At 40.5% G+C, this 24369-nt stretch overlaps 2 protein-coding genes across 4 annotated transcripts in view; one reads left to right on the top strand and one right to left on the bottom strand.

Moving 5' to 3' along the window:
• The first annotated feature begins 2088 nt into the window (after positions 1-2088).
• NIPA2 (NIPA magnesium transporter 2) lies at positions 2089-13236 on the top strand. Its single transcript, XM_026850211.1, has 7 exons — positions 2089-2772; positions 7449-7507; positions 7869-8091; positions 9723-9779; positions 10531-10621; positions 11251-11411; positions 12283-13236. Exons 3-7 carry the CDS (start codon positions 7953-7955, stop codon positions 12918-12920), a joined length of 1086 nt encoding a protein of 361 aa, XP_026706012.1. The 5' UTR covers positions 2089-2772; positions 7449-7507; positions 7869-7952; the 3' UTR covers positions 12921-13236.
• A 2320-nt stretch (positions 13237-15556) lies between these two features.
• CYFIP1 (cytoplasmic FMR1 interacting protein 1) overlaps positions 15557-24369 on the bottom strand; it is a 61880-nt gene continuing 53067 nt past the window's right edge. For all 3 annotated transcript variants that reach the window (XM_026841674.1, XM_026841683.1, XM_026841688.1), the window contains 6 exons: positions 22989-23119; positions 20712-20784; positions 19487-19581; positions 18110-18348; positions 17094-17241; positions 15557-16622 (listed from right to left, as the gene is read on the bottom strand). In XM_026841674.1, coding sequence (XP_026697475.1) covers positions 16458-16622; positions 17094-17241; positions 18110-18348; positions 19487-19581; positions 20712-20784; positions 22989-23119 — 851 coding nt within the window. In that variant the 3' untranslated portion in view covers positions 15557-16457. The remainder of the gene's footprint in view (positions 16623-17093; positions 17242-18109; positions 18349-19486; positions 19582-20711; positions 20785-22988; positions 23120-24369) is intronic.

Consider the following 24369-nt stretch of genomic DNA (forward strand, 5'->3'; position numbering starts at 1 on the left):
GTTTGTTTATTCCCTTCGTTATTGCCTTAGGTTGGTTGAGAGGTGGCTTTGAAGGAAGAAGTGTAGAAGCAGTGCAGAGCAGAAGGAGAAAACTGAACTCCCTTCAGCCATTGTTACTGTTTAATTTGGCAGTACGTATGTAGATGTGTTTCCAGCATTTGGCACGATCGCAGGCACGTTAATTTCTTTAGTTCCTTTAAACTTTGTACTGTTTTACATCCTGGTACTTAGATGCTCCTGTTTATACTGTACTGTTTTAGGTGTTACAGTTAATTTTTTTTTAATGCATTTGAGGAACTCTTTTCACTAGCTGTTCAACTTTTTCGAAGACTTCACAGTTTTGGTATCTCATAAAACTCTGAAAAGCCAGCTTCCCACTGTGTAATTACATAGGTAATAATTCCATATTGCTTAGCGTGTTTTGTATTTTAAAAATATATTTTTATATACACACATATATATATAAAGCTACTTCAAAAATGCAAAGTTTGTGTTATGAATACTAGACTAGTTTTAAATTGGGGAATGGAATGTTGCTTTAGAGAATAAAATAGGCCTAAAGTTTACCCATTTGCTTAGAGTGGTGTAGAATTTTTCTTGTTGGTGACAGAGGGACCATTTTTAATGAGGAAGCACACAGCAGGTAATGTGATGAGGCATAGTTTTGTTATGGGTATCCAATGAGGGAAAGCCAAGATTGCTTCTCGGGTTTTGTTTCCAAGTTTAGCAAAAATGAAGCGGCTGCTTGTGCAGACCATGATAACATCCTCAGAAATCCTGAGGCAAGATGGATAAATAAGTAGAAACTGTTGCCACTAAGGGACATGGCGAAACAGCGTTGTTCATTTTGAAAAGGCAGAGCTGTGTCTTCCATGCAGAGGTATCGCAGGTCTTCTCGCAGGGTTGTTATCTAGATCTGACGTTACAAGTCAGCTGCGTAAAGCCTACTTAAATAGTTTCGAAGAAACTGAAGAGCCCTCAGAGTCTGAAGCTTGTCACTATTGTCTCAAAGAGTTCTTCACTATAAGCTGAGGAGAATATTTGTCAAAACTTACAGATCAATTCTACTTCATAGGAGATTATTTTTTGGTTGTAAAACATGTAGTTAAGAACGTGGGACCTGAATTCAATAGAATAAACTACGCCATTTTCCCATCCCTGTGGAACGTTTCTTTCCCTTCTCGCATACGGTTTGTAAGTGTTCCCTTTTCGTGAGAGTGTGAAAACCGGGTAACGCGGACTGTGGCGACAGGGCCTGGGGCAAGACGCGCGAACGGACTAGGCCGGGCCGGAGGGAAGCGGCGTCGCTCGGAGACCGCCCGCCCCCGGCTGCGGGGTACGTGAACAGCCGCCGCTGCCGCTGGGTCGGGTAGAGCCGCTTCCGCGGCCCGGTGCTGGCCGTCCCGGCGGGGCGATGTAATCTGCTCTTATCTTGAGTCTATTATGATAGACTCCTAGGAAATACAGTCAATGCAGTATCAGCTATAAAGCACTGTCTGTAGTTTGTGTTTAGTTCATGAATAGCACTCTTTTAGTGAAGATACTTTCTAGTTGTATGTGAAAATGCTTTAATTGAAGGCCACTTTTTTATAGAGGATAATAACTACAAATAGCAAATACAAAGAATAAGATGTACAAAAATTTTTAGTGTGGCTTCCCCCCCGCCCCCCGTTTCTTAAAATGGAATGCTTGTTTTTTCATTATTAATAGAAATCTGCTATAAAGGATAAGTTTCTCTACAGTTTAACTAAAGCTATTAAAATAGGCAGCTTTAGAACTGTTAACATATGTTTTGCTTTCTGAGTACTTGTGCTAATGCCTCTGACATTAGGTTATGTATATGTATATACATAACTATCTTTTATAAACAATTTTTTTTTTTTTTACTTTGCCGGTGTAGAATGCAAATAACTATAAGTTTGCCACTTGTTTAACTTCAGTAAAGCTGGAAAACTACGTCTGTATTTGGATAGACTTACAGTGCAAAAATGAAGGTACTTTTTCTTAAATAATGTACACAGAATCTTTGAGTACAGTACGCGTGGATCTTAAGTTTTTAAAGATGTATGTGACTAAGTTTTGAACCAGCAGCTTTTTTTTTATCTTAATGCTATGCTATATCTGTCCTTTCAGTGTTCTCTCTATACCTCTGTTTTAAAAGATATGCTTGTGAATTGACAGAACATAACTGACAAAATGACTTGGATTAAAGTTAGCTGTATTTTGGAGATTTTAGTAATCTTACTGAGACCACTAACTCCACCCTGGAGTTCTGTATATAAACATCTTCTAAAAACTCACTGTACCAAAGCCAGTAATTAAAAATTTGTATTAGTTTTTGTAATAAAAGTGCCTTAGCACTTAAGTCACGGAACAAAACTGGACTTGGATAGTATTTCAGTTCAGCTTTAGCATGCTACCTTCTAAAGAATAGCTTAGATTGCAAATCAGTTTCTTTGATAAATGAAGTGAAATACAAAGGGATGAAATAACTGTAACGCTTCAGGTGAGACAGACCTAAGGAAGATCAAATTTAAAATCACGCTGCTTTGTCATTCAGGTGTTTTTTTAAAAACAAAAGTCCTCTCCCGTTTTAAAGCACAGGTGAGACAATGTACAGTTTTGTGCATCATGCATGAAAATGAGATTAACTTGAAATGCTGGACGTCATTTTTTTAGCTGAATTATTAAAATACCAATCAATAATTTTAACTTACATTTTAGAAACCTAACATTGAAATATTTAAGAAGCTGGATTTTGGAACAAAATTGGCATGTATAACAAGCCTTTGAAAGACTCATCACTGACCATTTGCATTTTTGTTGTTAGGGAGTGTATCTGTTTCCTGTGGCTTTATGTCTGTGGAAGGGAAGAAGGGAACATGTAATAGTTAATGAGACACATAATAGTCAACGTGCATTTTTTAAAAGGAATTTGATTCAACCCCTTTTTCTTCGATTAAAAGCTTTATGGCTAGAAGGGCATCAAATAGGTGCTATTTCAATGTTAGAAACATAAAACTTCTCATGGAGCTCTTGTAAATAAGCAGAATCAAAAATAAAATACCACAGAGCTGGGTAATATTTACCTGGAGTAAATATTACTAATGCCTTGTCAAAACAGACCTTTGTTTAAAAATCCTTCCATGTGAGTGTCATACCTGAATCTTGTGCTGTTTGGTGTTAGGGATCTGTCGGAAAGGACAAAGCAATAACAGCATCGAGCAGGGAAGGGTCACCAGTGTGTAAACTCAGATGAATATTTTCAGGAAACATTTCTGAAAGAGAGATGCTTTTTATAGGAGTAAATAAAAGTTATTACACCCAGGCAGGAATAATTTGCTATACAAATACAGTTTAGAGAACAGCAGTTCTGTAGAAAAGAATTCAGAGCTTATACCAAGAAAGTTGGAGAATCAACAGTAGATGATTGCTCAGGAAGGGAAAAAAACCCCCACCAATTTCGGGTCGTATGAAAAGAAGTATAGTCTTCCACTGTGTTGTGGCAGCAGTAATAACTCAGCTGAAATACTGTATGCGTCTCTGGGAGTTGCATTTCATTAAAAAATGGTCGACTGTTGGGAAAGGACCCAGAGGGTGGCAAGGCAGGAGGTGCCAAGCACCTGACTTTGCAGAGTAATGTTAAGATATGGGTGCAAATGTAGAGGGAGTTGTATCTTTTCCAGTTCCAGAGTGGACAAACATTTGGTAGCAAAAGTGAAAATCTAGGTATAGATCATTAGATAATGAAGAGTTCCTAACAGGATCAAAGTATGTCTGCAGTCTTTGTGAAGTTTCCTTCATAACTCTTTCCTGAGAGAAGCTTGGCTGAATTGTCTGTAATGAGAAGCAGCACATGGCAAAGTGTTGAAGTAAATGGCCTGTTGGATCCTTTTTAGCTTAGTTGACATAATCTTTTTCACAGTTAAGATCAGGTTTTAGACAAGAAAATCATGAATTCTAACATTTAAATCTTTTATCGTATATTTAGATTACTTCTAGGAGAAAAGGCTGTCTACAGAACTCTTGAGAACTGGTGGCCAAGCAGGCAAAGTTGGAACAACCCACCATATTAACTTTCACTGACTGTGATTATTGCTTCCATACAATGTACGACTTGTGGAAGTGATACTAATTTTCTTTGGCTGATAACTCCCTCCTACTTATGCTTATCTGCTTTTAAATATAAAATATTATTTCACCTCGTGACACCACTTTTAGTGCTTTTGAATATTTAGATAGCTTATTTGTTACAACAAATATATAACATCTTTTGAGCTCTGTGTATATGTTGCTTTTGGGAAAAAAGGACTTTTGAGCAAAGACACAAAGAAGTCTTTCCTTGTGTTTTAGGCCAGAGAGACTGTATCTTATCAGCATTTGTGATACTTCTTGGTTATAGCATAGAAATAAGCAAACAGACTTTGTGACTAATCTGGACTTGCTTATGTCCCGCTGTTTTTTTCAGAAAGCTTTTTCTCCATCTCTCCCTGTCTGATAACCTTCAAACTCAGTATAAGTTTCCTGTGTTGTCTGTCATCGTACTGTTGCACACTGACAGTTATGACTCATGATACTGGAAGATCCACAGGCCGTTCATAAATGGGTGGCTCTTCAAAGCATTGTAAATGTAGCTTCTGTGGTTAGGAAAGTCTTATCCCCTCACTACATCTCTGAAATCAGAGCAGCAAACTAGTATTCCTCCATGAAACTGCTAGTCTTGGATGGATGAGATATTCTCTGTGTTAAAATCAGCTGTGAACTTGATTAAAGAACTTTTGCAGAACTACAACAAATACAACTAAAACACTGCTAGCTTTAACACCTACATTTTCTGGCTTCTCTCCTGTTTATAACTTAGTACTGGCTCTGGCTGCTGGAATGGGGCAGCTTTTGCGTGTCCCAAAGCTGAAACTTGAGAGGAGTATTTATTCCATAAACTGCTCATTTTGTGGCATTTTCTTATTTCCAAAGATGATAATTTTTCTTGATGGTATTTATGAAGACGTATTAGTTCCTCTTATTTTACTAAGTCTTAAACTACTGATTTCCTGAAGGGTAGAACTTCCTGTGCCTGCTATTGCTTTGACGTTGAAGCTGTCATTTCTACACATACAACTTATATCTGCACTGTATGCAAAGTGAACCAAATCTTTTCAGAGAGAAGTTGGGTTTGCCACGACAGGGCGGCAGAAATGGTCAGCAAATGCAGACATCTGTATAAACAGGTGGAAGTATGGCAGTCCAGCCCAAACAGAAATAGGACTGGCTGTGTCTGAGGACAAATAAAGTTGGCAAGAAGAGCTTGGAGTAATTTATGTGAAGAAGCAGTTAAGATTTGAGTTGTTTGCAAGATTAACAAAGTGGTTGACAGAGAATCTCCTCTAATGTATTTGGGCCACGGGGGAGAGTAGAACTACTAGTTTTGAAGTGTAACATCCTTAGGGTGTTTTTAAGTCTACATTGAGAAAATTGCCTGTTAGCCTGCAAGTTTTCGCCATTCTTCTGCAATCAGATTCTTCCTCTACTCTGAAGAAAAGCAGTCTGTGCTTCTTCCCTTGTCTCTGAAATGAAGGGTGTCAGGACGGGACTAACTGATGCTCTTCACCTCTGTCAGAAATGTTTTCACGTAGAGGAAGCTATGCAATCCAGGCAGAGAAGAAAAAGTGGTTTTGCCAGTATGGTGAGTTCTGTTTTAGCGAGAAGCTACACTAGTAAAAGTACTTCCATTAGTAATATGACTGTAGTAGCAACTGTTGGAAACACAAGCTCAACAAAAGAAGCCCCCCTCCTGCAGGTGATGCTGCACCAGTATCACATTTAGTATCAGCTGAGAGAACTCAGCTTGGTTACCTGAACAGCGTGACTTCCAACTGCTAGAAAAGATGGTAAGAGTGAACAGTTGCAAAAGTCCCTTGATGTTTTTTACTTGCATTTAAAAGCTTTCAGGGGACTGAAAGTCTTGCTTTGAATTCAAAACCAGTGAAATACTTGATGCAGTTAGTAAGGTGCCTCGTTCTGGTCTGTCTCCCACACTGATTTGTCTTTTTTGGTTTTGTTTGATAGGTGATTTTGTATCATGCAAGAATCTACTTATTTTTAAAAGTTGCTAGAAAATTAAAGCAGACCCTTGCACTTCATTTGCTTAAATTTTTCCTACAAAATAAGATACTAAAAATTACTTTACAAGGATTAAAGGAAGGGGATTTGAGAATTTTGAACTGTGGATCTTGCAGCATTTTGAGCGGTGCTGTGTTGAGTGCTTATTAAATGGGACTGTTTTCCTATACTTTTTCACAGCGTAACTGAATGCCAGTTAGGGGATCTGTGTTCAGTTTTAGTGTTAACCTACCTGTAGCTCTTCGCTAGGTTTTTCCTAGGCCTGTAGCAAATTCAAGTCAGAAGCAGGAACATACAGGGAAGGGTAGTTTTGGACGAAAACAGGTTTTGAAGAAACAGATGCAGGAATTGGAACTGTGAACTCACATGGCAGATCAGAATATGATTTTATTTAGTCCTGTACTCCCAGTGGGTGCGTCCATCTCTGCCTGAGCGTGAAAGAGGGTGCTGGACATTGCAGTGCCTTGACACCAGCATTGTACCCCTGCTTGGGGAAACTGTATCTCAACATCAAAGCTGTGGAATTCAGATTCCAGTAAGCACTGAAATGGAAACGTTTTATCCTCTTCTTTCCCCCCTTTTAAATCAAAGCTTGTTAATGCAACTTACATCATAAGCCATGCTTCTGAGTATCTGGAAAATAATATCTTAGGGAACTAAATGCTCTTCTTGGCACATCTCTGATTGGTGTTTCCAGAAAATAAAAATTGTTTTATCCATGGGTGTTTTCTTCCTTTAGAACAGTTCTCTGTACTGTCATAATTATCAGTTGTCTTGAAATCAAAGCCTAAAATTAGTTTTTATTTCCCTTCGTACTATAGAGAGGTTAATCACCTTGAAAATACTTCAAGCTTTTTTTCTTCAGTTTTAAAGTTATTTGTAGAGATGCCTTAAATTCAAAATCTTGTGTGTTAGATAGAATCCAGGATATCCTCATTGCAGCTGGTAACAGGAGAAAAGATGCACTGAAATAAATTTTCATGTTAAGCTGGAGGTTGAATATGTAAAATCTTGATTTCTAGCCTAAAAATTATCACCTTCTGCTAAGATGATGTTGAAAGTCTTGCCTAAATAAATTTGAAGTCTTGGCAGGCTAGATGAAAGTTTTTAAACTGTAAACTCGTAATAGTTACTGTAGCTAAGCTGAAAAGATGCTTTGTACAGGTATAGGAAACTCTAAAATATATCAGCGAACAGATACCTTATTTCTTGTACCGGATTTGCCTGTTCATTAAAGGATAAGTGCATGTGCATGCATCACAGGTTTGTTTTAGGGAAATTACTATATGATTAAACACCAATTTTAATATTGTCTTTCATTTTTCTAGGGAGTTTATATCGAAGAAATGCTGTGGCAGTTCTAAAACTCTTGCAAACTGATATCCATGTAAGTATTGTCTGTTACATGGTGTGCCAGACATAGATTTGAGTACTTATTGAAAAGTAATAAATCACACATCTTTTAAGTTTTCCTTTTTTCAAAGAACTTTTATTTGTTTGGGTTTCAGTTTTATATGCCAGGTCAGAAGTCCTTCCCTCTGTGTTCAGACTTGTTAGTCACTCTTCCATGGTTCAAGCTTACACATGCTTCAAAGAGTGCCTTTTTTTTTTTTTTTTTTTTTTTTTTTTAAACACTCCTATCAGAGACCATTCACAGGAGAACTAGTCACATGAGCTCTTGAGGATTTTCCTCCTTCCTACAGTATGTGTTTCTGCCAGTTTAATTCTGATGTGTTTATTTTGCTCAGGTTTCAGTGTTGCATCATCTTGTGTTGAGTAACAGAAGTTCTACTGTTCATTGATCAATGTGAGAGTCTTTAGTAGTTTACGCAATGAGCCAAACTCGTGGGAGATATGACTTCTGTATTGGTCTGGTGTTGGCTATGAGCTCCAGCATTTTCATTGGAGGAAGTTTCATCCTGAAAAAGAAGGGCCTTCTCCGGTTAGCTAGGAAAGGCTCCATGAGAGCAGGTAAATACATGTTTAAGAAACTTTCTGATAGTTGAGTTTGCTGTTTAACAGAAGATTACTAAACTAATCATCTTGGTTTGACTTTTTTTTGTTTGTTCAGGGTATTTGAAACTTAAAATATATAGCTGATAAGGTTTTTTTTCCTCTGGTGTCATACACCTAACTCTGTGTGTGATACATGCTATTTAATTGGCAGGTAATGCTCTCTAGGGACACTTGCTGATTCCTTCACATGTCAGTTAAATCTGAATTGTACTTGCAAATTGAACTTGGAACCAGCACACTTAACTACATCTGTGCTCCTGAATGAGTGAATCTGGGAGAATGTTAACTGTGTTTGAGTGTCAGGAGATTGTTTCAGAAAAAATAAAAATCACATGTAACAAATAGTGTTCCTTAGTGGTTCATACCGGAACCAGTACTATTTAATAGCTTCATCAGTGACACAGACAGTGGGACTGAGTGCACCCTCAGCAAGTTTGCTGATGACACCAAATTCAGTGGTGCAGCTGATTCACTGGAGGGAGGAGATGCCATCCAGAGGGACCTGGACAGGCCTGGGGAGTGGGCCCGTGCAAACCTCATGAAGTTCAACAAGACCAAGTGCAAGGTCCTGCACATGGTTGGGGCAGTCCCCAGGATCATGCAGACTAGGGGATGAAGGGATTGAAAGCAGCCCTGCAGAGAAGGACTTGGGGCTACTGGTGGATGAAAATCTGGACATGACCCAGCAATGTGCACTTGCAGCCCAGAAAGCCAACTGTATCCTGGGCTGCATCAAGAGAAGTGTGGCCAGCAGGTTGAGGGAGGTGATTCTCCCCCTCTATGCTTTCATGAGACCCCACCTGGAGTACTGTGTTCAGCTCTGGGGCCCCCAACATAAGAAGGACATAGACTTGCTCGAGCAGATCCAGAGGAGGCCATGAAAATGGTCGGTGGGATGGAGCACCTCTCTTGTGAGGACAGGCTGAGAGAGTTGGGGTTGTTCAGCCTGGAGAAGAGAAGGCTCCAGGGAGACCTTATAGCAGCCTTCCAGTATTTGGAGGGGACTTAAAGGTGGAGAGAGACTTTCTACCAAGGCCTTTAGTGACAGGACAAGGGGCAGTGACTTTAAACTGAAAGAGGATAGATTTAGATGGGACAGTTACAGCATCCTCAGATGATTCAGAGGGTTGAATTGGAATATTTTTAATTTAGCACCTTTCATCTCTGTTTCTAAAAGATGGTTGATCTCAGGTAATTCATGCTCCCTGGTTTGTACATGTAACCAACCACATAAGCCACACACGATTTCCACAAAGTAGCATTCTCGTAAGAGACACAAAACTTGGCTTTTCATGTCATTATAATGAGTTGAAAGATCTGTTTTTCAGGGTAATGCAGATGCAGTGCCATTTCTAATACAAAAGAAATAAACTATCTAGTTTTCAGAGTAGGCTGTAAGAGACATGCATGTAGAAATGAGAAGATTTTATTTCAACCCCTCTAACTATAAAGCCTAAGTATTAAAAGGCTTCCCATGTTTTTAAGGGCATGGGCTGCAAAAATTATTTTGGTGATGTCATCGGTGACAGGGCTTACTCTGTCAATGTATGTTTTTAATGGAGTAGCAAACATTCTTTCAATTTTAGGTCAAGGTGGTCATGCGTACCTTAAGGAGTGGCTGTGGTGGGCTGGACTTCTTTCGAGTAAGTATCATAAATATAATATGCTTTATATAATTTCATTAAAAGACTGTACCACAGGTGGCACAGTGGTTACAAAAAATGAGCAAGATGGGGATTCTGTGATGTAAGGTAATGCTGTCTGGTGATTTGATGAGTGCAGCTCTAATGATTTAATAGAACATCTCTCACACCAGAAGTTCTTTCATTAACTTAATTTTCCTCTTTGGGCAGTGGGACAAGGTAGACTTCAGACTTCCTGGTTCTCTTTGTTAGCATATGCATTCTGGTTTTTGTCTTAGCAGAGAACTGCTTAGATATACAAGATTCTTTAGAGGGAAGCATATTTTGGGATGATGTCTATTTTCTAAACTTTTTTTTTTTTCATTGCTTAAACTCTGGATTTACTGGCTGTGTTCAGGTAACTATGGCTTAATGTATGCATTGCTCTGTATCCTGCTATTGCAGATTTCTCTATGCAGAAGTTCATGACTGAAGTTGGCAGTTTGGGGAGCTACAACATAGACACCAAAATAAAACACCTTCTCATTTGGCCGAATTAATGTTAATACCTGTTTTGGTCCCCTGGCCTGTTTTTAAGATATAGTAATAGGGGGTTTGTAGCGTTCTAGTACTGTTAGCTGAACGCTATGATGAGAATCTTCCATTGTTTCCTTACCGCATGTTTGTGTCTACAAGAACACTTGCACTGATTCACAGGTGTGTTGCGCAAGACAGTGTAACTCCTTTTTTATTACTATTTATTACTCTGCAGTGGGAGCTGGCGAAGTAGCTAACTTTGCTGCCTATGCTTTTGCACCAGCTACGCTAGTGACTCCTTTAGGGGCTCTCAGTGTTCTTGTAAGGTAAGAAACACTAACAAACAGCAATGTGATGTCAGAGACAGAAGTAAAATATTTCTTTAGAAATGTTTCGCTAAATTATGCTGTAACAAATGTGGTTTGTTCTTAACTATACATAAAGTCTGCTTATAAACCTCAGGAGTAACTTTTAAGTTTCTCCATATGTGAAGCGACTGTGCTCTAAAAGGGTTCTAGCAATGCATCTATACCTTGATCTGTAAAAAGTTGTCATGTGCTGCATTTCAAAAAAGTTGTATACAACAGGGTAGTATTTAAATTCCTAATTAGAAATAAGATTTTTGTCTTGTAAAAACTATTTTTACAAGTGCTTAGATACAGAGTTTCGGGGGAGGCAGCATAAAGAAGGGGTTTGGGGGAAAGATGCCAAATTAACAGGTAGTTCTATCCATGGCAAGTATCTTGAGATAGAAGAGCAACTATGTAGCTATTCTAAGTAAATGCTCAATTAGTAGATTAATCATAACAGATTTATGGACCGTTAATACGTGTTCTTGCTCACCAAAAGCTGCACACGCTAGTGACCTGTACAGTCAAAGCAACCAGGAAGTTGATGAGCAAATGAATGAGATATTACTAATTCCTTGTTTGCTGGTGCATTTTTTTCTTCTTAGTGCCATTCTGTCATCCTTCTTTTTAAATGAAAAACTTAATCTACATGGAAAAATAGGGTGTTTGCTAAGTATACTGGGATCAACTGTGATGGTAATTCATGCTCCACAAGAGGAGGAAGTAGAAACTTTGAACGAAATGTCCCACAAACTAGGTGATCCAGGTAAGAAAAATGCTGGCTTGATCTGTAGGCAGCCCATCATTTCTTTATTATAGTTTCATTACTGCTGTTTTCAAGTTCCAGGAAGATAGCCCATGCCTGTTTCATGGTGCCAAAATGAAGTAGATTCAAGTTCTGTGATACAGTTCCATAGGGAGCTTTGCATGCTGCCAGTGAACTCATCTGGCCTTGGACAGAGTGTCTTGATGTGAACCAGAGATGACAGTTTAAACAAATGCAGCAGCACCTTCTATAATTAAAGTTTTCATTGAAGAGTGTCAGTCTCTAAGCCCCCCCTCCTCTTTGATCTATCCTTAAAATGAAAAAGGAGATACTGTGTTAAGTGTCTGCTGAGAAGTGTAATCCTGAAGACAAGCTCCTCTAGATGAGGCATTCACAAATAGATCTGCATAATACTATATATACAAATACAAATCCCATTTTAAACATGAGGAAATAGCCAGCACAGAGATTAAAAGCTGATCTTAAGGAATGATGCTATTATTGGAAATCTGCCACTGAGTGTAGCAGCCTGCCAAACTGTACCTCCCTAAAGAGCATTCAGACACAAGCCTGGATCCAGTGGCATCTGCACCTCAGCAGGTCTGTGTGGAAGGCAATATAGGAATCTCATCCTCTAGTCATCTTGCTGATGGACTGGTAAAGGTAATATAATGTGCCAGAGTTTCATTCTTTAACTAACTTGCTCTAAAACCATTTTAACTTTGATGTTGGAGAAACATCAAATGAAAAACATCCTGAACTCTCCTGTTTAAGCTGAGCCGATCACATTGTTAATGTTTTCTTGGTACCTCTGGGATGCTCTTGACGTTGTACATAAGTAACAAGATTTTCTTTCCCCCCTCAACCACAGGTTTTGTGGTCTTCGCAACTCTTGTTGTCATTGTGTCTTTAATTCTAATATTTGTGGTGGGACCTCGCCATGGACAGACCAACATTCTCGTGTACATAACAATTTGCTCTGTAATTGGAGCGTTATCAGTCTCCTGTGTAAAAGGTTTGGGCATTGCTATAAAGGAACTTTTTGCAGGAAAACCAGTGCTGAAACATCCCTTGTCTTGGATTCTGCTGCTAAGCCTTATTGTCTGTGTGAGCACACAGATCAACTATTTAAACAGGGCTCTGGATATATTCAACACTTCGGTAGTGACTCCAATCTATTATGTGATCTTTACAACATCTGTTTTAACTTGTTCTGCCATCCTTTTCAAGGAATGGCAACACATGGTGGCTGATGACATTATTGGCACCTTCAGTGGCTTCCTGACTATCATTGTGGGGATCTTTTTATTGCATGCCTTCAAAGATGTTAATTTCACCCTAGCAAATCTGCCTGTCTCTTTGCGGAAGGATGACAGAGCAGCAAATGGTACTTTGCTGAGCACATACGACTGCTTTAATCATGAGGAAGAAAGTTCTGCCTGTCTAGGTGAAATACAAACCACAGAGAGTCTCTCAGCCAGGAGGAATGGAAGTCTGTCAGCCTTCTGAAAATATCTACATGTTACTTAAGGAAAGAGAAGTTCTGTAACTCTGGAATTTTTTTTTTCTGCTGTGAAATGTCTGAGCGTGTCTGGAAAATCATACACTTTTTAACAGTCTGTGTAGACAATCGTTAATTTTTAAGTTTGATTAGTTTGGATAAAGAACACTGAAGGACTTTTTTTTTGCCTTATTTTTACTTTAAAAAATACTAAAATGACCTCAGACCACAGTTGGTTTTGTTGCTTAAGTTATGTGTAAATACTTCATTTCATTCTTCTGTTTTAAGATGTATTGCACTAATGACAACTTTATCAAAAATAAATGGCTTTATTTCTGCATTGGTGGTAAAAAGATTGAAGTGACCCTGGATCCTTTGTACTTGAGCCCTGACTGAACACTGAGGGACTGTAAACATACTCAGAGAGGAGCTGTCCCAGTTTGTAAAAGAGGAAAGGGAGAGCTACGACCAAGCACGACATCCTTTGAAGATACTGCTTAACTACAGTTGTATGCTAAACTTGCAGGAGTTGCATCAAACCTCCCCCCAACCTTACCAAATAGCATAATTGGCTGGCACCAACAAGGTGGGAGCTTCTGCTCTGCTTGGATAGGTGAGGTGTTAGCTCCTGCCCTACCAGGTTATGCAGGAGGAAGGATTGGAGTTGTTAATAGTAACCAAAGCAAGCTTTCCCTCTTCTGTAGAAGAGGTCAGGTTCTGTCTGTCTGCTGTGCGGCCCTGGTGCAGTAGAGCTGTGCTGTGTTTTTGATGTTACAGCTGCAACTCCCAGAACTGTAGTTTTGTTTACAGTAATGGTGTCACAGCCAGTAAGTTTTTAAAAAAGGGCCAAAAATTGCAACATAATGTCATTGCTTAAAAGGGTGAGAGAGGTAGGGTGGTAATTTAAGTTTGCAAAGGCAGAAAATAGTGAAAGTTTTTGTAAGCACATTTTTACTATAGATGTGAAGGTTAGAAATTATTTGGGACAGACAACTAGTTACTACTGTAAGGTGTCAGTTTTAGGGGTTTACTGTTTAAGAGTATAATTATTACTAGGTCAAAAAACAGTTCCCACCTCTGAAAGTAACTGCTGCCTTCCTTTGGTACATGTTATACATGTAGGAGGGGTGAAGGTGTCAAGCAAGAAAAAGCTTCTTTAAATTCTGGTTGAAGAATGGGACTTGAACTTCTACCTAATTTTAAGAGACATGATACCAGCAGCTCTTAGTCATGGAAACACCACCCTTGAACGCTGAGGCAGCAACGAGCACAGGACCGGGGAGTAGCCAAACTGCCCCAGTCAACAAATTCCAGGCTGCCTTCTCCAGTACCTGAGCAGCAGCTTATCCAAACAGCAGGTTACAACTTCAGGTGGTGGAATCTGTTACTTTCCATTGCAGTAGGTACTTTGGCTTCAAGACCCAGGTTTTGATGAGAAATAATGAAAAATTAAAAACTTAAGGCTTTTGTGCACCTTGCTGCATTTTTCCTTTTAGGAAGGAGAAGCAGTTACACCAGGTGAAGAGGTTTTGGCTCCCATCAAGTCTAATAATCCTGTTCGGAAAAAAAAAAAAGCAACCTACCTTTGAAAAATGCGAAACAGACATCTCATATGACTAATGTTTGTATTCTCTTAAACTCATACTAAATGGAAAAATGTAATCATAAAATACATACTAATGCTAGTACTTAGAGACCAATTCTAAAAGTTAACTGGTAGGAATTGGAACTTTCATCATTAGTTATTTTTAAATTGCTCTTGAACATAAAACCAAGCTTTATTAAATAACCACAGTGCCAAGCCAAAGCCTCAGGTCTGTGAGACTTATCTGAAAACCAGTGATTATCTCAACAAATTAAGGAAGTTGTTCATTTCCTTAATTGAAGCCTGAAGCATAGGGAAGTATTTGGATGACTGGAAGTCTTCTGAGAACTAAAAAGAAACATTTCTTAAAGAAAACTGTCTGTTAAGCACCTTGTGAAAGAAATCCTGCAAGAAACTGGTGTAGTAAAGCACAAGTGTTTCCGACTTGCATATCCCACGCACTGGGCAGCCTCCTGTGCGCTCCCACCACAACAGCAGCTCTTGAGCACAGATATCATGGGAAAAACAGCAGTAATAGAAACTCGCTTATAGAGTGCCTGGCAAGTATCTATCCTCTCTTTTGCAGAGGAATTTCAGTTAATTTCTTTCCTTACTAATCCAGTTCCCTACCACCCCAGTATCTCCACATTCCTTATCTTTTGTGTACCTCCTCTGTCAGATGCTTGTTTCTACCCATTACTGGACTCAATTCCATTGCTGTGAAACAGTTGAAAAGAGCTAAGCAGGACAAGAGATGTGCTGGAAACTAACCTTGAACTAGTAAGAAGGAAGGGAGAAAAAGGGGTTCTCAAAGGGATATGTTCTTGGTTTCCCACTGGGGGTTAGAAACATTAACCAAATACCATCTCCAGAAATCCATATCCTGGGTAAAATGGGTTATTATCCATCTGTATGTGTTCCAGCCATCTTAACTCACTTTTCTTTTTGGGTTGATGCTGATGGCCAACTGAAAAGCGCTGCCAGGATCCTGCAGTAAACAAGCAGGAGTTACTACTTTCGGCTTAAGAGGTTGCTTTAAAATTCAGATTTTACAGTTGCAAAGTTTTACAAACAATTTTACTGATGCAGTGTTTGCATGATACAGTAAGTGTAATTAAACAAATACTTTCCATAAGTAAATCATGATTAACATCGTTAGAGCTTATGTGCTAGGATAGCTTACACCTGATCACTGTAGTCAAGATTCCTGTAAACAAGAATTCCTTGTCACTTGTAAACATGTATTTTGGTACACAGGTGTGTCTTGCCAATCAAAAATATAAATTGTGTTAGAAGCTCTCATTAGGAAAAAGTAAACAGTCCCATTTCAATCAAACTACTGCCTTTTTAAAAGATCAGAATACTATCAGTCACCTCCATGTTAAATAACTTTGAAACAATCACCTTAATTAGCCTTCATTTCCATAATTACTGATCTCAGAGAATAGTTTTACATAGAGAAAAAATAATCAACTGACTAGAAAAATTATTCACAAAGCACCAGCAGAGTTTGTTGGTTGTTTGTTTTTTAATAAAGGCTAATTAAGCAATTATGCTCTAATACAAACAATTAGGAATTGATTTCTGATTTTTTTTTTTCCTACAGAACTCAAGTTTCTTATCCTCCACAGCTATTATTTTGACAGCTTCAGGGGAAAATTACACCAGTCCAGTCAGAAATGGCCACCTCAGTACAGGAATGCAAAGAGATTTCAAAAATCTTTTACAGTCGCAAGTTTTTAATCAGTGTATAAAATTTTTAGTGTAGAAAAATAAGTATGGATTGTATACAGTTACTGTGCTTGGAGACTGAAGAGGACAGTGCACCACTCAAATGGCACAGGCATACTGAAAAATGCTGATGAGTATTCCTTGGAACTGTTGGTGTGGGGTTTGTTTGTTGTTTTTTTCTCATACTTTCAGCCTAAATAGGTGCAAAAAGTATTGTTAGGTGGGAAGTCTAGTTGCTGGCAAGGGACTGATGAATAGGTGGCTGGAAGCAGCGCACGTGTTCCACGGGTGTGCTCTCTCCATCGCCAGACTTCAAATACTTGTCCAAAATAGCAATTATTTCATCATTCAGAATCTGGAACTTGCGAATTCTCTCAACCATTTTCTTCAAAGGCTGCAACATCAAAAACAGACACAGAGGAATTAGCTTTGGAGATAAAAAGCCTTAGACACAAAAGCTGCAAATGCTATATTACCTCACCTCTCCCAGCAGTGTTATGAATGTTTCCCTTCCACTGCTAATCCATTGAAAATCCAAAGTGCATTTTGGTTTTGGACAGTCCTGCTTTATATGCAAAGAAGGGCAATTTACAGCAGCCTTGTCAAAATCCGAATGCACTTAGATGAGATGGAAAGCATTAAGAAAATCCCACATATTGAGGAAATCAGAATTCTTACTAACCAGTCGCCAAACTCCAGTACTAATGCCTTAATCTTTTGCTCCTAAAGCCCCCAGTGCCCTCATTTTCAGCATTTCACTCTAAAAAGCAATTGCTACATCTACACTACATCTGAGTACAAACAGCTCTGATCTAGTGTTGTCTTTTTCACTGCAGCAAATACAGACCAGATGTTTCCAACTCACCACATTCTTTATAACCTCGTCTTTGCCATCATGCTTTTGGACTTTCAACAGGTGGTAGCAGAAATCCAGCACATCAAAGCGACGCTGCTGTCCCAGAAGCACGATGATCATACAACCAGCCCAGTGCAAGCCATCTCCAAAGCACTGCCTGAGACAGGAAACACACCGTGTAAAGCACGTTCCACCTAAGTCTTAAGAAACATATCCACAGGAAATGCTCACTAATCAGCCATCATACTAAAAACCGAGTATGTTAGACATTAATCTAGAAAATACTGCAAAATCTCTAGTAAATTCTCTTTCCAGATACCACAAGCAATGCAAATGGATGCTTAACAAAAAAAAAGTTCCCCCCTCCCAGTTTTACACAAAGCAATTACTCCAAAAACATTTACTCCCCATGAGACTCCAGCAGCATTACATTTGATTTGCAAAGGAAACAAAAGTGGGAATTCAACACCACTCTGCTTCTTTGGGCTGCAGGCATGAAAGGAAGCAAATGTCCTATGCTGTTGCCTCCATAATTGCTCAGTGAAAGCACATTACAGCTCAACGGTTTTTCAAAATAAGGGTATTACCAAAATTAACAAAGCCAAGAACCACAGTTCCTAGGTAACTCATGTTAATCATGTTAACTTCCACGTGCTCGTTCTTAATTCAGAGAAGAAATACTTGTTAGAAATATATGCACGAATGTTCAGCTATTTTATATTTAAGTTCAGCATCCATGGGGGTCTGACTACTATTGAAATATGTGTTCTAGGGCCTGTTTGTCATGGGCTCATTCATTATAAACTGGCAGTACTTTAAAATAGAAGGTTATTTTCAATAAAGATACAATAATATCTGTGTTCATAGATTATGAGCCCCTCCCAGCAACTGCAACCCTCTCCCTTGTTTTCACACTGAGCTCTTGCAGACGGGCGAACAAATGCCTCCATTCTAGGCCCTCTGGTCGGTGACAAGCAGAGTGCTGTTGCCTGCAGGCGAACCGCTGGCAGCTGGGCAGTACGTACTCCACAGTGAACTCGTGCGTTCCCACGGGGATGCAGTAGACAAACTGCATCGCGCTCCAGAGGCGATGGAATTCCACGCATTCATCCACGTGCATCACCCCGTTGCTGGGCAGGGGCCCGCGCCAGATGGGATCGTCCAGGAATGAGCGGATCCTCGTCAGGATAACCTCAAACATGGACAGGCCACAGCAGAGACGTTCTTTGGTCAGCAAGTCCCCTTCCCTTGCGATTGCTATTTGCTAAGGGCGACAAAGTGCAGAATCCTGATAGAAGCCACATGACTACAACACATTCTTTAGAAAAAAACAACAAACATGTTTTTCACTTTCACTTGGTTTATTCTAGCAGAAATTTTTTCTGACTTCAAGTGAGGTCAGAGGCTGCTTACCTGGAGTTCAGTTTAGTGAAAAAAAACATTGGGAGAAAACTGTAAAAGCCTTTTCAAGCCAACAGGCTGGAAGGTAACACTAATTGCAGTAATGCTAATCTGGGACTAGTCCCAGGGACTATTAAAGAACTCTTTTCCTGAATGGAGGCAGAAAGCAAAACCAAAGAGTTCAGTGCTGTGCTGCTAGTATGGGCAGTAGCTCCTCCCTGCGCTCTGCTGCACGTCTCCCTTAGCTGCTGCTGTCAGAGATGGGAAAGCCCCACAGGCAGCACAAAAAGGCTCAGACAAAACCTATATGGGGCAAAGCCGATTAGGGCTTGTCCCAGCTTGTGCCTTCACACTGAGAGCTCTCTCCTGCTGCAGCAGCACCTACCAAACTGCAGCACCTATGCTGACGAAAGCAGTCTGAAGTCTGCTTCAGAGCACTCTGCTCTTAGCTTCTACTATTCACATCTCAATTGCTTGTAAACTGCTAAGGTTAGCAGGGAATGAATGCATCCGTCACACTGAGAGAAAGGAAAATAGTGCTGAAACTGCAAAGGCAGTTCAAGAACGTTCTTTTTCGTCACTGTTTCCAGGAGAGCTCAGCTCAAATGACAGCTGATTTTCCAAGAGTTTCTAATCATCTGGCTGAAAGAGGAATAAATAGTTTTTAAAAAAATATATACACATGCACAAGAAAACTGATGGCTTTTGGTGGAATTTGCATTAAAACCTCCTAGGCTGGCCCTTATGTTGAGAAGGTATCACATAGCAACAGACATACAAATCAGCATTTTCCTCAAAACGTGTCACCTCCACCCCAGTCTCAAATGTTTTAAACTTCTGAGCTTTAATAGCTTTACCAGATCCATAGATCTAAAAAAAAAAAATCCTCTTGCGTGAACAAGCTGGATGTGAAAGTTCTGACACAGCACATGTGAAAGGACAGGCTTTCTAGCGCTCAGAAATTTCTTGGAATTGCTTCTGACACAAATGAGAGAGATTACCTGAGGTGTGCCCAGTCTTTCAATGAGAGGAACAAGATGTAGTGGAGCATATTTTGATTCCAGTCTCTTCATTTTAGCATCAAGTCTTTCACCCTCTGAAAGGAAGAAAACAAAACAGCATTGATAAATTGCAGTTAACCAATAAAATTCTTATTTTCACACAGTCTTTATTCAGTGCAGAAGAAAACTGGGTGTATTATTTTTATAGGTAATTTTACTTCTAAATAGCTGGTTAATCTTCAAATATATTTATATTCTAAAATGTTGCATTGCATATGCAAAAAGAAAGGATTTGTAGTAGAATACATTTAGTTAATTAATTCAAGAAAGAATATAAAGCTCTATTATGCTGCTGCTGTGAACATACTTGACTCCCACTTGTACTAAGCCAAGAAAATTGTCCTTATCACCCATAAAATGCTTGACTCTAGAAGGTGGGGTATAATGAGGGTGGAATCTTATGTGTAGCAAGGCTTAAAAAAGCAGCTGGCACCCCCTAATCACTGGCAAGTAGGAAATGTTCTCTGGCAAATGGCAAAATACTGTTTACAATGGTCTGGTTAGTTTTATGCAGAGATGCAAGTAGCTAATTGTGAGCTTGGACATATTCGCAAGGATTTTTAGCCAAGAGGATTTCTCTGAGCAGAACAAATCAGCTGCTCTGGCAGTGAGAAACAGAGAGGAAAGCAGACAAGAGGAGCAACACAGAAAGAAGCGTGAGGGGGGGGGGAAAAGCTCATCATCTGATTATGGTGAGGAAAGCAGATACCAAAGGAAGCAATCCTGCAAAGATTCAGCACTGCATGCCCAGTTTAGTAAAAAAAGCACGTGAAAAGTCTCCTAGGACCAGGGACCACTTGTATTTACTCACTCTGATGACAGACTTCCTATACTCTGTATGATCAAGCCCACCCCATGTAACTGACAATCACATAAGCTAAAGAGCACCTTTGGAAAAGCCTCTCACACACCCATATTGAGGGGTAATACTATCCCGGATATCTATCCCATGTTTTCCTGTCAGGGCATCCTCATCCCCCTCCACTTGTAATTTGCGCTGAGCCTCACTAAGCAGCACATATTTTTCAGCCAGGCAATCAGGCCTGAATCTGTTACCTCTGTCCTGTAATTAACAGCATGGCTGGGGACAGTCACAGAAACCGCAGCAACAGGCAAGAAAACTGGAAACCATTACCCCAGGAAGGTGTTTTCACTTAGTCGATACCTTTGACGTGAACTCTGGGCAGGATATTTTGGAACGGCGCCGCATGCAACAGGTCACACACTTCCTCTAGGGACTGGAACAAAAAGGAAATGAGAGGCATTTAGGATGGAAGAATCCCCAAACCAGGCTCCCAAAAGCACACCCTCGCAGAAACACCAGAGGGCAGGCAGCCTCCATCGTCACTGCATGGAGCCGCTCCCAGCCCTCACTCTCCTCACAGGATCGCTCCTAAAGAGGGATTGATTTCACCAGGTTACCCTGGATTCCCAAATAAACTCCAGCAGCTCTCCTCCCACCCTCAGCTGGCAGTTCGTAAAGGACAGGGTATTTATTAAAAGGACTAATGCAGTGTGAGAAATTGTGGAGTGAAAGCAGCAGACGGCCCCTGCACAGATAAACAGAGTGGTGAAGATGACTCACTTCTTGGTTATTTTTACCAGCCCTATACCCACAACCTGGTATCGTGGTGGGGGCATCTCCCTGCCAGGCAGGCTGAGACATAGGACAGCAGCGGTGAACCACCTCTCAGGAAGTACTTTACATCTTTAGGGACAGAGTGAAAGAAGACATGTCTCCTGGATCTTGGCTGCTGTACGTATGCGCAGAGAAAATGCAGAGATGACCAAAAGATGACACATGACATGGTAAACCCCTCTCCTCATTTTTGGAGTGAAGTCCCTGCTCATTTGTAATCACTCACCACTAGTGTTAGATGTTCATCAGCCACACCCTTGGCAAGGCTGGAGTACCGGGGCTTGTGTACCTTTCCCAGGTCTAATTCCTTGATGCCAACACCACGAAAATACATGCACTAGGAAGTCAAGATTAACAAGACCCAACCACTTCAGAGATGCACTACAGACCTACATTTTGCACCAGGGTAAAGTCTAGTTTAGCTATGATGGATGACCACAGTCAAAAAATACTGAAATACATGATACGACATTGGGGCAACACCAAGGGCAAAACCAAGATGGGCAGTGAGCAGAGGTGTATAACTAGGAAGTGTCACCAAGCCAGTGTCGCAGAGAAGGTACCTCCAGTGCTGGTGTCACTTTGGTACACCCTCAGGCAATCCTCCCAGGAGGTAGTGAGTGCCCTCACCTGCCTGGCCCTACCTTACGCATCCTCCTAGTCTGAATACAAAGTAATCCAGTTCCTGATTTTGTTTCAGCTATCCCATTACTGACTATGGGTTTGCTGCTTGTCACCTGGCCTTCCAATTACTCAACACCACAAGAGAGGGATCCGCTAACACCATGAGCAGCACTCTGAGGAACAGCGTGTCTTCATTACCTTATCTAACATCAATGGCTTTAACACACCCTAGAAAAGGAGTCTTACATGAGAATTTATTTTTGTACAGAGGCAGGCCCCCAGCCAGCTTGCTGAAGAAATGCCGTAGCTGGTTTGCAGTCAGGGGAGCATGTGATTGCACAGCATGGGCAGATCGCCCTGTGTGCACAGACAGGGAGGAGACTCCCCACCCAAGTCCCAAAGGCATAACCCAGGTAGAGGAAAGAAAGACAGCACACCTGTTGCTTTGCTGGTCCATAAGCAACACCCACCTTTCCCTCTGTAACCACCCAAAAGCATGAAGACAAAGAAATGACACGTCTGGCCATTTGTTTAAACAACAGATAGTTATAACGTGGAAGAGCGAGAAAAGAAAACGAGAGGTAGGGATAAAGAGCACCATGCCCTCAACAGCAGGCAGCTCTGCATGCTGTAAGGTAGAGGCTAGGCTTATAGGAAGCATCTGAAAGACTGGACATGTTTCACAGCTTCTCTCAAACTAGGACAGATGAATTTCTGGCAGAGCGGGCACTGCTGGTAGCCATCCAAATGGCAAGAAGGATGTCCGAGGCTATCCACATTAACTCTCTGATGTTTCAGATGACAACAGGAATGACAAGCAGGAAAGGAAAACAACAGTACCAGATGCACAACTCATTGACGTAAGAAAGTAACCACCCCATGACTGACTGCAGGAGTACTGTATGTGATCGTAATTTATGATAAAGGTCACAATATTTAATCCTCAGGCACCATACATGAGGCAAGGTCTCTCAGCCACCAAAGTCAGGCATCCCTGCCACCTCACAGCCCCTCCAAGACCCTAAGAGATTGGAGTGGGAAACTGTTTCTACCCATCTGCCCACCGGCAATAGCAAGCTTGCAGATTTCAGCCTTGTTATTTATGACATTAGTAACAAAAATTTGAGAGTACATTTTGAGAAACAGATGGGTTTTCAAACTATCCCAGCAGGCACCTACCAGACTCTGTTCAATAAGGAGACAAAACAGGACGGCATTTCCCACTTCCCGCAAATTCTGGAAGCAGACGGTCTTCAGTTCAGCATATTCAACAATGTCCTTCAACTGATGGTGAAAAAACTCCAAGATACCTGAAATCAAAAGAGAAGAAAAAAAAATAAATCTGAGGAGCCAGAACAGAATCTAGTGATGATCACACAGGCAGACCGGTTACCTTGGAAAAGCAGACAGAAGATTCTGATCATGTGGATAAGAGTCGAAAGGATCAGGATTAATTTTTCTTTCTGCCTCAAAAGCATACCAATTTTCTAACCAATCTGCCTATTCAAAGGTTGCATCAAATGGGCATAAATACACAGTATCAGAGCACAACTAACAGAGGGTGCAGGTTTATAGTTCTCTCTCTGTGTATCAGCACACGAGATTTTTTTAATCTTCAGATGTGCAGCCTAGAGAAAACTGAAAGGATCAGTACTTAAATACATTAAAAATCAAAGGTTACAAAGTGTTAAGCCAGTGGTGTGCTGACTTTTTTAACTGGACAAATCATGCAAAATGGAATGCCTAGTTTCTCATTCCTAGAAAAGGGAACCAGTATAAGAGATAGGAAAATAAATTCCAGGAGCGAGAAGAGAGACTAGGGCTCTGGTCTGCTATTAGTCCTGTTCCAGCCTCTGTCCCCCAACCTGCCAAACTAACTGGCACATTCAATGTTATTTTCAAGGATGACAGAGGCAGAAAGGAGTCAGCGCTACAGATACAGGGAACAGGGGTGGTGTCAGGCTACGACTCTGTCAGTGTCACAGATAGCCAGAGATGATCTTCAACCTCACAAAACAATTAAATACAGAAATCACAAGTCAAGCTCTGCTGGCAAGGGTACATCAGATCCTGCTGACAAGCACAGTCAGAACACTGTTTCTGTCAAGTTTTGCCAAAAGCTGTTAAAACCCAGCTAAAATTACGATTTTCAAAACCACATAATTTACATAAACATATGTCTTTTCCACCAAACCTGTCCCAAACAACGGTAATGCATAACATGCTGGTGTATTTCCACCTCCTTTCCCCCCAGCCCAGACAGGTTGTGCAGTCCCTTGGTTAGAGACAAGCCCAGGAAATCCCAGGCTTGGCAGCTTCTGCAGAGAATGTTAGCACCGTGGAGGTTAAAGCAATGTGCAGGATGGGCAAGGGAAAGCAGAGAAGTACAGCAGGTCAGACAGCAATCTGGCTTTTTGCAAGTCAATTTTTATCAGCATTTTTCCATCTGTCCACACAAGCCTGGCCCTTTTAAAAAAGCACCAAAAACCTCGACTAATGACAGAGGAAAATACATTGTGCAAAGCTTCTGAATTGCATGCTACATATGGCAGTTCATTTC

Source organism: Athene cunicularia (genome assembly GCF_003259725.1).
Source record: "Athene cunicularia isolate RWA chromosome 1 unlocalized genomic scaffold, athCun1 chr1_part1, whole genome shotgun sequence".
NCBI classification, from domain to species: domain Eukaryota; kingdom Metazoa; phylum Chordata; class Aves; order Strigiformes; family Strigidae; genus Athene; species Athene cunicularia.

Excerpts from the sequence above, each read along its gene's own strand:
- NIPA2 (XM_026850211.1), top strand. The coding sequence starts at position 7,953 with ATGAGCCAAACTCGTGGGAGATATGACTTCTGTATTGGTCTGGTGTTG. Across the intron at positions 8,092-9,722 it reads GAAAGGCTCCATGAGAGCAG|GTCAAGGTGGTCATGCGTAC; the intron begins GTAAATACATGT and ends TTTCAATTTTAG. Across the intron at positions 9,780-10,530 it reads GTGGGCTGGACTTCTTTCGA|TGGGAGCTGGCGAAGTAGCT; the intron begins GTAAGTATCATA and ends ATTACTCTGCAG.